Here is a 15,091-nt window from a genome sequence, read left to right as displayed (position 1 = left end):
TTTAGCTCTGAGAGGTTTGATGGACTGAAGCCTTCTTCTCTCATCTCTTCAAAGTCATTCCCTGACCAACTTTGATCCGTTGCTGGCGATGGGCTGTGCTCCTTTGCAGGGGGAGCTGCACTCTTATTTTTTGAATTTCCAGCTTTTCTGCCCTGCTTTTTCCCCATCTTTGTGGTTTTATGTGTCTCTGGTCTTTGATGATGGTGACGTACTGATGGTGTTTTTGTAGAGGTGTCCTTCCTGTTTGATAGTTTTCCTTCTGAAAGTCAGGACCCTCAGCTACAGGTCTGTTGGAGATTGCTTGAGGTCTACTCCAGACCCTGTTTGTCTGGGTATCAGCAGTAGAGGTTGCAGAAGACAGAATATTGCTGAACAGCGAGTGCAACTGTCTGATTCTTGCTTTGGAAGCTTCCTCTCAGGGGTGTACTCCACCCTGTGAGGTGTGGGGTGTCAGACTGCCCCTAGTGGGGGATGTCTCCCAGTTAGGCTACTCAGGGGTCAGGGACCCACTTGAGCAGGCAGCCTGCCCCTTCTCAGATCTCAACCTCCAGTTTGGGAGATCCATTGCTGTCTTCAATCTGTCAGACAGAGTCGTTCGCGTCTGCAGAGGCCTCTGCTGCTTCCCCTGTTAATTTTTAGCTGTACCCTGTCCCCAGAGGTGGAGTCTACAGAGACAGGCAGGTTTCCTTGAGCTGCTGTGAGCTCCACCCAGTTCGAGCTTCCCAGCGGCTTTGTTTACCTACTTAAGCTTCAGCGATGGCGGGCGCCCCTCCCCCAGGCCTCGCTGCTGCCTTGCGGTTAGATTGCCGCAGACTGCTTTGTTAGCAAGGAGGGAGGCTCCGTTGGCGTGGGACCCTCCCGGCCACATATGGGATATATTCCCCTGGTTTGCCGGTGTGCTTACAGTGCAGTATTGGGGTGGGAGTTACCCAATTTTCCAGGTGTTGTGTGTCTCAGTTCCCCTGGCTAAGAAAAGGGACTCCCTTCCCCCTTGCCCTTCCCAGGTGAGGCGATGCCTCGCCCTGCTTCAGCTATTGCTGGTCAGGCTGCAGCAGCTGAGCAGCACCAATTGTCCGGCATTCCCGAGTGAGATGACCCCAGTACCTCAGTTGAAAATACAGAAATCACCGGTCTTCTGTGTCGCTCGCGCTGGGAGATGGAGACTGGAGCTGTTCCTATTCGGCCATCTTGCTCCGCCCTTCTCTGACTTTTCAAGGTTAGAAACCTTCTGGGAGTGCGGAGGTGCTCCTGGACCACTATAAGGGGCAAGGTGCTGCCAGATCACTGGTCACAATAGTTCAGTGGATAGTGCCAGCCAAAGCACTTCATAGGGCTGTGGCAGCAGTATCTGCCCTTATTCTTTTTTTTTTTTTTGTGAGACAGAGTCTCGCTCAATCGCCTAGGCTGGAGTGCAGTGGTACAATCTTGGCTCACTGCAAGCTCCGCCTCTCAGATTCATGCCATTCTCCTGCCTCAGCCTCCCAAGTAGCTGCGACTACAGGCGCCCGCCACCACACCCGGCTAATTTTTTTTTTTTTTTGCATTTTTAGTAGAAATGGAGTTTCACCGTGTTAGCCGGGATGGTCTCGATCTCCTGACCGCATGATCCGCCCACTTCAGCCTCCTAAAATGCTGGGATTACAGGCGTGAGCCACCACGCCAGGCCTTTTCTGCCCTTATTCTTATGTGCCATTTGCAACTCTCACTGCAGTATGTATGGGTTTATGCTTGTCAGCTGCAGCACGGTGCTAGCAGGTGCCAGGGTGCTGACCTTTGTGAGAGCATTCGCAGCAATTGCCAGTATTGACAGCATTGCCTTTTGTGGGCCAGTGGCTGGCCATGATGCTGGTGTTTGCCGTATTTGGTTGCATTGACAGCACGACTAGGGGGCATAGGGCTTCCCGGCAGCAACTGTGCATACATTCACACTGGTGGCAGTGTTATCATGGGGTTAAGGTGCTTTAGTTGGCACAGGTCTGTGTGGGCCCTCTATGCATGTTCCTGCAGGTGGTGGTGGCTACTCAGGGTGCGGGTGGGTCCATTTTTTCTACGCCTAGTTTCTGCCTGCAGCTGTTTCAGCACAGGAAGGGGGTACTAGTGGGGTCAGTGCTGGCATGCCTTCTGCTTGCCAATGATCTGACAACAATGGTGGTGCAGTGGGGGGAAGAGGTAGGGTGCACTCATTCCAGGAGTAGTGGCATGGAAGGGTGCACACAATTATGTGTGCTGGTAGAGAAGGGAAGACAAGATCCACCCCCCGCCCCCCCACACACACGAGTACCAGTAAAACAATGTTGGAGGTCGTCATGGGCGAGTGCATGTAGGCAAAGTGGCACAGGGGAGGCTGCCGTAATGGGAGGATATGGGCTAGCTGAGCTTCTCTTCTGGGGCAGCTCTGTTCCAGGACTTTGCAGGTCAGTTGCTGTCCACCAGCACAGGAACTGTGATGCAGGACCCTAGGAGGTACTTAGGGGCTGCACTGCAAGCAGGCATAGCCATACTGGGGCCCTGGGAGAAGCCAGCAGAATGAGGGGTGCTCAGATTGGACTGGCCCTGTCTCATGGGCAAAACCACCCTGCAGAGTTCAGGTCTGACAGTTCCCCTAGGGCTTAAGTCTCCTGTGGGAGGCAGTAGAGCCTAGGGGCATGAGCAACCCTGTTGTGCTCCTCCAGATGTTCTGGCATCAAGTCTTCCAGCTCTGCTCCAGCTTGAATTCTGCCCCTACCACTTCTCTGAGCACTTCTCCCTGCTAATCCAAGTGTCCGTGGTGGTCAAGGGTGTTTTTCCTACTATGATTCTAGAGGCCCATGTTGAAAGTGGGTTGCTCCTTGACTGTTCAACTCACCATTTCCCCAGGTGTTGCTGGGAGCCAGGAGCAAGTCCCAGTGAACAGTAGCCCTGTGCAGGGTTCCCAACTTCCTCCCCATTCAGCCCAGCATCTGTGTCTTCCCTCCATCCACCCTCAATGCCTTCTCTCTGAAGATCCGCTAGGATTGTGTCTTCCCAATGCCCCAACCAGTCTTCCCAATGCCCCAACCCTTTGTGGGAGATATTCCCTCTGGCTACATCTAGTTGGCCATCTTGCCCCTCAGGAGAAAACAATTATTTTTTATTTAATAACTTTTAAACATTCTTTTCTGTGGCTCTCTTAGGAATGCCCAATTCTTCTGGACTCATGAACCGCCGTAATGCCATTTCCAAAACAGATGCCACTGTGGTGGCATTACTGAAGGAAGCTGGTGCCATTCCCCTTGGCATAACCAACTGTAGTGAGTTGTGTATGTGGTATGAATCCAGTAACAAGATCTATGGCCGATCAAACAACCCATATGATTTACAGCATATTGTAGGTGGAAGTTCTGGTGAGTTGGACATTTTAGTAGGGCATCAAGAGCTGTGTTAGCAATAATAATTATGAATTGTATTAATAAACGTGATACAGTATAGCATCTCTAACCTATAAGAATGGATGCAAAAACCCAGGATATGTGTGTGTTGATGGAGAAGAAATGGGAGTCATGTGAGAGCCTTGGTTAACTCTGATATTTTGAAGATAGATAGAGGAGAAGTAGCCAGCAAAGGGAATTGAGAATGAACTACAAGTGATGTAGATAGGAAACATCATAAAGTGTATAGAGACTAGAAAAAAAAGTGTATGGAGACTAGAATTGACAAGACTTTTATTAAGCCTGAATGGATGCATACATGGGTTAGCAAAACATGATGTTTAAACTTGTGGGTGCTAAAGCTACATAGACATTTGAGACTTCTTTTACTATATGACCTTAGTCACATGAAGTAGGTGCTCATTAAGTCAGTTTCCTTTGCTTGTAAGATGGCCATATTAAAGAAATCAGACTTGTAATGTTACTGTGATGATTAAAAATTTAAGTGTGACTTCAGGTTTCCGGTCTAGCATATATGGGGTTTAGAAGTTTTTACTCCAATTCACACAATAAGAACAAAAGCTGAACAAACTAAAAATTAACAACCATTATTATATTTATCAATATGCCGAGGTAATGGGAAAACCAGTCTTCCCAAAACTGAATGAAAGACAGGCAGACACAAAGAATCGAAACTTGCTAGAACAGAAGCCTAGGAGCAGAAAATTTCAGGGGAACCAGCACAGCAGTAGAAAAACCTAAACTATAATTGATCACTTGCTGGAGGTTCATTTTGAAAAAGTTTAAGAGTCAAAATGTATGTGGTGGTTGGGTGGGGGGATCTTGGGGGCCTCACACAATTTCAAAAGTTTTACCTTCAGGAGCCCTACTGTGTTCCCAAGTGAAGATCGGAGAGAAATCTTCTCTTGCTTCTTGCACAGGGAAGGAAAAAGTAGCCCTTTTGAAATACTACTTCCAAAGCCTACTGTTTTTCTAACAAGTAATTTCCTCAGAGAAACTATTTTTATCAGAACCTAACTTAGTAACGTTTTACAAGAAACTAATGGACTTGACCTAGGGGAAAGAAAATATCCAACTCCAGTCCTCTCTAGGTTTCCTGTCCTACTGAAGGAGTCAAAGCAGAGTAAAATTGGGAAGCACATGTTAGGGTCACAGAGCAGGGGCACATGCTAACTAAATGACTGAGACCTAATCATATGATTATAAAATACTTCCTCTCCTTGCCCCCACACACCTTATCACTACACCAATAGGGATTTTCTATGATAGGGCTTCTATATAAACCAGAAGAACTGTATACATCATAGGTGTTATTTAAGAAGTCTCTAGGGAAACTCAAAAACAACAGAGGAGGTGGAAACAATGGCACCAGTTGAAAATTTTACACCTGATACCTATGGCTACAGCAGACAGTAAACACAGACTAACCCCTAGCCAGGGAAACATAAAACCTCACATTAAAGGCCAAATACCCCCAGTTCTTTTATCTTAGTACATCATGTTTGGCTTTCAACAAAACAATTATAAAGGCATACTAAAAGACAAAATCACAGTTTGAAAAGACAAAGCAAGCATCAAGATTAGCAATATGGCAGAGATATTGAGATTATCAGACTGAGAACTGAAACCATTTGTGATTAATATGTTAAGGGCCATAATGGAAAAAAATGGTCAACATGCAAGCACAGATCTGTAATGTAAGAAGACACATGGGAACTTCAAGAATCAAAAGCAAATGCTAGAAATAAAAAAATTATAACAGAAATGAAGAACATCTTTGATGGACTCATCAATATGTTGTATACAAAATAGGAAACCTTCAGTGATATGGAAGATCTGTCAACAAGAACTTCCAAAACTGAAAGTAAAGAGGAAGAAAAAGAATGAAAAAGACAGAACAGACTATCTAATAACTGTGTGATTACAAAAGCATATAATACACATATATAATTGGAACACTAGGAAGAGAAGAAAGAGATTTTAAGAAACAACAATAAATATTTGGAAAAAACTACACCTAGCATACTGTTTCATCTTTAGAAGATTAAAGAGAAAGAAAAAATATTTAAAGAAGAAGGAAAATCATACCTTATCTATACAGGAGCAAAGATAGAATTATATTGGTATTTTCTTCAGAAACCATGCAAACAATAAGAGATGGGCATCCCCTTTGAGAGGCCAAGGCAGGTGGATCACTTGAGGTTAGGAGCTCGATACCAGCTTGGCCAACATGTTGAATCCCCATCTCTACTAAAAATACAAAAATTAGCCAGGCCTGGCAGGAGGCGCCTGTAATACCAGCTACTCGGGAGGCTGGGGCAGGAGAATTGCTGGAACTCGGGAGGTGGAGGTTGCAGTGAGCCGAGATCATGCCACTGCACGCCAGCCTGGGTGACAGAAGGAGATTCCATCACACACACACACACACACACACACACACACACACACACGGGAGTCAAATATTTAAACCATTGAAAGAACCATTAACTTAAAATTCTGTCTAGCAGATCTATTCTTCAGAAATGAAAAAGAAATAAAGATGCTCTGATACAAAGAAATATTGACAGAATTTATTGCCAGTAGAGCAATAGAGCAAGAATGTTAAAAGATGTTCTTCAGAGAGAGAGAAAAAAAAGAATACAGGCCAAAAACCTGAATTCATTAAAAAAGAAAAGAAAAGAAAAGAAAATTATTAGAGAAAGATTGAACAAAGGTAAAATAAAGTATTTTTAAATTATTGATTGATCTAACATGTAATTGTTCAAAATAATAATGCCAAAAATGTATTGGGTGATTATAGCTTGTGTATGAGTAAAATGAATGACAACAATGTTTTATGGGATGGGATAAAGGAATTGGGAATGTTCCTTTATAAGATAACTACACTACTTGGGAGGTGGCAGAATATCATTTGAAGGAGACTTGAGTTAGTTCTAAATGTATATTGCAAACTCAAGGGCAAATATTAAAGTAAAAAAAAAGTATACTTTAAGTGGCAAGAGAGGAGAATAAATGGAAACATACAAGTTAGTCAGTTAAAATCAAAGACGTAGCCTCCCACACAGTAATAGTGGGAGAACTTAACACCCCACTGAAAATATTAGACAGACATTGAGACAGAAAATTAACAAAGATAATCAAGACCTGAACTTAGCTCTGGATCAAGTGGACCTGATAGATATCTACAGAACTCTCCACCCCCAAACAATAGAAAACACATTTTTTTCATCATCACATAGCACTTACACTAAAATTTATCACATAATTTGAAGTAAAACATTCCTCATTAAATGCAAAAGAACTTAAATCATAACAGTCTCTCAGATTACAGCACAATCAAATTAGAACTCAAGATTAAGAAAGTCACCCCAAACCAAACCACACAACTACGTGGAAATCGAACAACCTGCTCCGGAATGACTTCTGGGTAAATAATGAAATTAACAAAGAAATCAAGAAGTTCTTTGAAACTAATGAGAACAAAGACACAGTATATCCAAATCTGGGCCACAGCTAAAGCACTGTTGAGAGAGAAATTTATAGTACTAAATCCCCACATCAAAAAGCTAGAAAGGTCTAAAACTGACAACCTAACATCACAACTAAAAGAAGTAGAGAAGCAAGAGCAAACAAATCCCAAAGCTAGGAGAAGACAAGAAATAACCAAGATTAGAGCAGAACTGAAGGAGATAGAGACACAAAAAATCCTTCAAAAATCCATGAATCCAGGAGCTGTTCTTTTGAATAAATAAATAAATAAATAAACCACTAGCTAGACTAATAAAGAAGAAAAGAGAGAAGAATTAAATAGACAAAATCAGAATGATAAGGGATTATTACCACTGACCCCACAGAAATACAAGCAACCATCAGAGATCACTATATACACCTGTATGGACAAAACTAGAAAATGTAGAAGAAATGGAAAAAAATTCCTGGATGCATACACCTTCCCAAGACTGAACCAAGAAAGAATTGAATCTCTAAGTAGAACGATAATGAGTTATAAAATTGAGGCAGTAATAAATAGCCTACCAACCAAAAAAAAAAAAAAAAAAAAAAAAAAAAAAAACAGCCCAGGACCAGATGGATTTACAGCTGAATTCTACCACAGGTACAAAGAGGAGCTGGTACCATTTCTAATGAAATTGTTCCAAAAAATTGAAAAGGAGGGATTTTTTTTCTAACTCATTGTATGAGGCCAGCATCATCCTGATAAGAAAACCTGGCAGAGAAACAATAAAAATAGAAAACTTTAGGCCAACATTCTTGATGAACATCAATGCAAAAACCCTCAATAAAATACTGGCAAACAGAATTTAGCAGCACATCAAATAGCTTATACACCACGAAAAAGTTGGTTTCATCCCTGCAATGCAAGTTTGGCTCAACATATGCAAATCGATAAATGTCATTTTTTGCACAAACAGAACTAAAGATAAAAAACATGATTATTTCAATAGATGCAGAAAAGGCCTTCACTAAAATTCGGCATCCCTTTATGTTAAAAGCTTTTAATGAACTAGGTATTGAAGGAATATACTTCAAAATAATAAGATCTATATACGACAAACTCACAGCCAATATCACACCGAATGGGCAAAAGCTGGAAGCATTCTCCTTGAAAACAGGCACAAGACAAGGATGCCCTCTCTCACCACTCCTATACAACATAGTATTGGTTGTTCTGGCTGGGCAATTAGGCAAGAAAAGGAAATAAAGCATATTCAAATAGGAAGAGAGGAAGTCAAACTACCTTTGCTTGCAGATTACATGATAATATTTCTAGAAAACCCCATCATCTCAGCCCAAAAGCTTCTTAAACTGATAAGCAACTTCAACAAAATCTCAGGATACAAAATCAATGTGCAAAAATTGCTAGCGTTTCTATTCACCAATAACAGGCAAGTAGAGACAAATCATGAATGAACTCCAAATCACAATTGCTGCAAAGGAATATGATACCTAAGAATACAGCTAACAAGGAAAGTGAAGGACTTCTTCAAGGAAAGCTACAAACTACTCAAGGAAATCAGATAGGACACAAACAAATGGAAAAAAAAATCCATGCGCATGGATAGGAAGAATCATTATAGTGAAAATGACCATACTGCCTGAAGTAATTTATATAAATTACAAGGGTTTTGAAGGTTTTGAACGTTTCAGATGAAAACACCAAAAGCAACTGCAACAAAAGCAAAAATTGACCAGTGGAATCTAGTTAACTAACAAGCCTCTGCACAGCAAAAGAAACTATCATCAGAGTGAACAGACAACGTGCAGAATGGGAGATAATTTTTGCAATCTATCCATCTGACAAAGGTCTAATATCCAGTGTACAAGGAACTTAAACAAATTTACAAGAAAAAAAAACATAAAAAGTGGGCAAAGGACATGACCAGAGACGTCTCAAAAGAAAAACATTCATGCAGTCAACAAACATATTAAAAATAGCTCAACATCACTGATCATTAGAGAAATACACATCAAAACCACAATGAGATACCATCTCACGCCAGTCAGAATGGCAATTATTAAAAAGTCAAGGAACAACAGATGCTAGCTAGCTTGCAGAGAAAAAGGAATGCTTTCACACAGTTGGTAGGAATGTAAATTAGTTCAACCTTTGTGGAAGACAGTGTAGCAACTCCTCAAAAATCTAGCAGAAATATCATTTGTCACAGCAATCCCATTACTGGTTGTGTTAGTCAGGGTTCTCTAGAGGGACAGAATAGGATAGATTTATACATGAAGGGGAGTTTATTAAAGAGTATTGGCTCACAGGATCACAAGGTGAACTCCCACAATAGGCCATCTGTAAGCTGAGGAGCAAGGAAGCCAATCTCAGTCCCAAAACCTCAAAAGTAGGAAAGCTGACAATGCAGCCTTCAATCTGTGGCCAAAGGCCCAAGAGTCCCTGGCAAACCATTTGTGTGAGTCCAAGCATCCAAAAGCTGAAGAACTTGGAGTCTGATGTTTGAGGATAGGAAGCATGCAGCATGGAAGAAAGATGAATGTTGGAAGACACAGCAACTCTGCTCTTTCCAATTTCTACCTGCTTTATTCTAGTCATGCTGATTAGATGGTGCCTGTTGTGAATGGGGGTGGGCCTGCCTCTCCCAGTCCACTGACTCAAATGCTAATCTCCTTTGCAACACTCTCACAGACACACCCAGGAATAATACTTTGCATTTTTCGATTCAATCAAGTTGCCACTCAGTATTAACCATCAAACTGGGTATATACCCAAAGGAATATAAAGCATTTTATTATAAAGATACATGCACACATATGTTCATTGCAGCACTATTCACAATAGCAAAGACATGGAATCAACCCAAATGCCCATCAATGATAGATTGAATAAATAAAATGTGGTACATATATACCATAGAATGCTGTTCAGCCATGAAAAGGAACAATATCATGTCCTTTGCAGGGACATGCATGGAGCTGGAAGCCATTATTCTCAGTAAACGAATGCAGGGATAGAAAACCAAACACAGCATGTTCTCACTTATAAGTGGGAGCTGAATGATTAGAACACACAGACACATGCTAGGGAACAACACACACTTGGGCCTGTTGGAGGATGTTGGGGGAAAGGAAAGCATCAAGAATAATAATTAATGGGTGCTGGGCTTAATACCTAGGTGATGTGTTGATCTGTGGTGCCAACCACCATGGCACACATATACCTATGTAGCAAACCTGTACATCCTGCACATGAACCCCAGAACTTAAAAGTTGGTGGGAAAAAAAAAAATAAGAGCTCTTTTCTATATGGGAGAATTAAGAAAAAACAGAAACACAAACACAGACCCAGGGGAGAAATATCCTCAGGTAAGACCTTATCAGTAATTACTTTAAGATGTAAATGGTTTAATATACTCAAATAACATAGATGAGTAGAATAGATTAAAATTATGATCTAAATATATGCTGTGAGCAAAAGACTCACTTTGGATCTAAAGACACAAAAAGGTTGAAAGTGAAAAGATGGAAAAAGATATTCTATGCAAATAGTATATTAGATTATTTATTTGCAAGTATTTTGTGTTTCCTTTAGGTGGTGAGGGCTGCACACTGGCAGCTGCCTGCTCAGTGATTGGTGTGGGCTCTGATATTGGTGGTAGCATTCGAATGCCTGCTTTCTTCAATGGTATATTTGGACACAAGCCTTCTCCAGGTAATGTTAATATGATTGGGGGGGGGGGGGGGGTTCTTGCGTTGTTTTTTTTTTTTTTGAGACGGAGTCTCGCTCTGTTGCCCAGGCTGGAGTGCAATGGCCAGATCTCAGCTCACTGCAAGCTCCACCTCCCGGGTTTACGCCATTCTCTTGCCTCAGCCTCCCGAGTAGCTGGGGCTACAGGCACCCGCCACCTTGCCCAGCTAGTTTTTTGTATTTTTTAGTAGAGACGGGGTTTCACCGTGTTAGCCAGGATGGTCTCGATCTCCTGACCTCGTGATCCGCCCGTCTCGGCCTCCCACAGGGGTTCTACTTTTATAATTCAGAGCAATTCAGAAATTTTGTTCCTATCAGGATTATCTTGCTTATCCGGGTGATTATTATATATTTCTCAATGTTCTTAAATAAAACTAGGTACTGTTTATTGAGCACCAACTCTGGGATTGGCGCACAAAATTGTGCAAGGGTCTCCTATAACTAATCTAATTTAATACTTACAGTAGTTTTTTTTTTTTTTCAGAAAGATATCCCCAGTTTACAAATGACAAATTCAAAGCTCAGAAAGATTAAATAAACCTGCCCCAAATTAAATAGTTAAACAAGTAAATCATAGTGCTAGGATCCAAACCTACTTGGATTACAGGAGGCTGTTTTCTATCCACTGTACTAAAATGACTTATCAGGTAAATTTGATTTTCCCTCATTTAAAGGGTAAAACAACACAATTTCAGAAACAGTGGAAAGAAAAAGTAAAATTCTGTCACCTAGAAACTCCAGTTATTGACATTTACTGTTTTTTCACTGAATTCAAGGAGTGTTTATTCTGTATTATTTATGGTTGTAAGAATGTCAAAGCAGAGTCCCTTCATTCAAGGAACTTAAAATCTTCTAGACTTACAAAAAGTGATTTAAATGTAATATAAGGTAGTCTAATAAATAGAATTGTGGCATAGTAAAGCAGAATATTTTGAAATTTAAATTAATCATAAAAATATGCTAAGAATAAATCCTCATTTGGTCATGGTTTTTAGGAATCAGCATTATAATAATGGTCCATATACACCATGGGATACTATGTAGCCATGGAAAAGAACAAGATAATTTCCTTTGCAGGAACATAGATGGAGCTGGAGGCCATTATCGTTAGCAAACTAACACAGGAACAGAAAACCAAATGCGGCGTATTTTCACTCATAAGTGGGAGCTAAATGATGAGAACATGTGAACACATAGAGGGGAACAACAAACACTGGGGACCTTTCAGAGGACAGAGGGTGGGAGGATGGATAGGATCAGGAAAAATAACTAATGAATACTAGGCTTAATACCTGGGTGATGAAATAATTTGTAGAAGAAACCCCCATGACACAAGTTTACCTATGTAACAAACCTGCACATCCTGCACATGTACCCCTAAACTTAAAAAGAAAGATAAATCCTGCCTCTTCGTGACTTTAAAGAATTATGCACAAAAAGAGTACTGAAAATTGGCCTGCTAGGAGTTGACCTATTTTTTATCCCTTCCATATTTTATTCTAGGTTCAGGGGGTACATATGCAGGCTTATTACATGGGTAAATTGTGTGTCCATGTGGTTTAGTGTACAAATGATTTCATCATTCAGGTAGTGAGCACAGTCCCTGATAGGTAGTTTTTTGATCCTTGCTCTCCTCCCATCCTCCACCTTTAAGTAGGCTCCGGTTTCTATTGTTTTCTTCTTTCTGTCCATGTGTACTCAAGGTTTAGTTCCACTTACGAGTGAGAAGATGCAGTAGTTTGTTTTCTGTTCCTGTGTTAATTAGCTTAGGATAATGGCCTCCAACTGCATTCATATTGTTGCAAAGGAATATTTTATTCCATTTTATGGCTGCATAGTATTTCATGGTGTAAACGTACTTCATATTCTTTATTCAATACACTCTTGATGGGAAGCTGGATTGATTCCATGTCTCTGCTATTGTGAATACTGCTGTGATAAACATATGAGTTCATGTGTCTTTTTGGTAGAACAATTAATTTTCCTTGGAGTATATATCTGGTAATGGGATTACTGGTTTAAATGGCAGTTCTTTTTTTTTTTTTTTTTTTTTTTTATTATACTTTAAGTTCTAGGGTACATGTGCATAACGTGCAGGTTACATATGTATACATGTGCCATGTTGGTGTGCTGCACCCATCAACTCGTCAGCACCCATCAATTCATCATTTATATCAGGTATAACTCCCCAATGCAATCCCTCCCCCCTCCCCCCTCCTAAGTTATTCGAGATATCTCCAAACTCCTTTCCAAAGGGCTGAACTAATTTACATTCTTACCAACAGTATGTAAGCATTCTCTTTTCTCTGCAGTCTCATCAGCATCAGTTATTTTTTGATTTTTTCAATGATTGCCATTCTGACTTGTGTGAGACGGTATCTCGTGGTCTTTATATGCATTTCTCTGATGATTAGTAATATTGAGCATTTTTATAGGTTTGTTGGCTGCTTGTACATCGTCTTTTGAGAAGTGCCTGTTCATGTCATTTGCTCACTCTTTAATTGATTATTTACTTTTTGCTGGTTGATTTCTTTAAGTGTCTTATAGATTCTGGATATTAGACTTACGTCGGATGCATGGTTTCCAAATATTTTCTCCCATTCTGTAGACTGTATGTTTACTCTTTTGATAATTTCTTTTGCTATGCTGTAGCTCGTTAGCTTAATTAGGTCCCACTTGTCAAATTTTCTTTGAAATTGCTTTTGGAGACTTAGCCATAAATTCTTTGCTAATCCAGTGATGAGAAGGGTATCTCCTAGGCTTTCCTCTAGTGTTTTCATAGGTTGGGATCTTATGTTTAAATCTTTAATTTATATTTCGTTAATTTTTGCATATGGTGAAATTTAGGGATCCAGTTATATTTTTCTGCATATGACTGGCCAGTTATCCCAGCACCATTTATTGCATAGGAAGTCCTGTTCCCCTTGCTTTTGTAAATTTTGTCTAAGATCAGATCGTTGTAGGTTTGTAGCTTTATTTCTGGGATCTCTATTCTGTTCCATCGGTCTATGTATCTGTTTTTATACCAGTTTCATGCTGTTTTGGTTACATTAGTCATATAATACAGTTTTAAGTTGGGTAAAGTGATTTATTTGCCTTTTTTTTTCCTTAGGATCCCATTGGCTATTCAGATGTTTTATTGGTTCCATATGAGCTTTAGAATAGCTTTTAAAAAAATTCCATGAAAAATAACAATATTTTGATAGGGATAACATTGAATATGTAAATTACTTCGGAAAGTATGGCAATTTTAATGATATTGATTCTTCCAATCCATGATAATGGAATATTTTTCTGTTTGTTTCATCTCTAATAATTTTTCAGCAGTATTTTGTTGTTCTTTTTGTAAAGATGTTTCACCTCTTTGGTTAGTGGTATTTCTAGATATTGTAGTTTTGGTGTGGCTATTGCAAATAGGATTGCATTTTTTATTTGGCTCACCAAGAATATTACTGTAGTGTAGAAATGCTACCGATTTCTGTACATGAATTTTGTATCCTAAAACTTTACTAACGTCATTTATCAATTCCGGGAGCCTTTTAGGAGAGTCTTTTTGAATCATATTGTCAGCAGAGAGAGACTGACTTTGTCTTTTTCCTATTTGAATGTCCTTTATTTCTTTCTCATGCCAAAATGCTCTGGCTGGGACTTCCAGTATTATGTTGAATAGGAGTGATGAGACTGGACACCTTTGTCTTTTTGCAGGTCTCAAGGGGAATTATTCTGTCTTTTGCCCATTTAATATGATGTTGGCTGTGGGTTTGTCATAATTAGCTCTTATTATTTTGATGTATGCTCTTTTGATGACTAGCTTTATAAGGTTTTAATCATGAAGGAATGTTGGATTTTATTGAAGTCTCTGTCTGAATCTATTGAGATGATTATATCTTTTTTGTTTTAAATTCTGTGTATGTGGTAGATCACTTTTTTTTTTAAATTTGCTTATGTTGAATTAACATTGCATTCCAGGAGTAAAGCTTACTGAACTGTTGTGAATTAACATTTTGATGTGCTGCTGAAATAAGTTTGCTAGTATTTTGTTGAAATTTTTTCTGTTTGTATTCATCAGTCCTGAATTTTGTTGTTGTTCTTGTTGTGTCTCTGCCAGATTTTGGCATCAGGATGATGCTTGATTTCTAGAATGAGTTAAGGAGCATCCTCTCCTCAATTTTTTTTTTTTTTTTTTTTTTTTTTTTTTTTTTTTTTTGAGACGGAGTCTGGCTCTGTCGCCCAGGTTGGAGTGCAGTGGCACGATCTTGGCTCACTGCAACCTCCAGCTCTCGGGTTCACGCCATTCTCCTGCCTCAGCCTCCTGGGTAGCTGGGACAACAGGCGCCCACCACCGTGCCCAGCTAATTTTTTTGTATTTTTAGTAGAGATGGTGTTTCACCATGTTAGCTAGGATAGTCTCCATCTCCTGACCTCGTGATCCGCCCACCTCGGCCTCCCAAAGTGCTGG

At 40.1% G+C, this 15,091-nt stretch overlaps 1 protein-coding gene across 3 annotated transcripts in view; it reads left to right on the top strand.

Annotated features, from left to right (window-relative positions):
* FAAH2 (fatty acid amide hydrolase 2) overlaps positions 1-15,091 on the top strand; it is a 116,054-nt gene that overhangs the window by 49,408 nt on the left and 51,555 nt on the right. For 2 of the 3 annotated variants that reach the window (XM_026451746.1, XM_023201580.1), the window contains exons 4-5: positions 3,153-3,362; positions 10,477-10,596. In XM_026451746.1, coding sequence (XP_026307531.1) covers positions 3,153-3,362; positions 10,477-10,596 — 330 coding nt within the window. The remainder of the gene's footprint in view (positions 1-3,152; positions 3,363-10,476; positions 10,597-15,091) is intronic. The other variant, XM_023201583.1, reaches the window with a different exon arrangement.

Source organism: Piliocolobus tephrosceles, chromosome 12 (assembly GCF_002776525.5).
Source record: "Piliocolobus tephrosceles isolate RC106 chromosome 12, ASM277652v3, whole genome shotgun sequence".
NCBI lineage: Eukaryota > Metazoa > Chordata > Mammalia > Primates > Cercopithecidae > Piliocolobus > Piliocolobus tephrosceles.
Note: the sequence above shows the minus strand (reverse complement) of the source record. Positions and strands in the feature narration are given on the sequence as shown.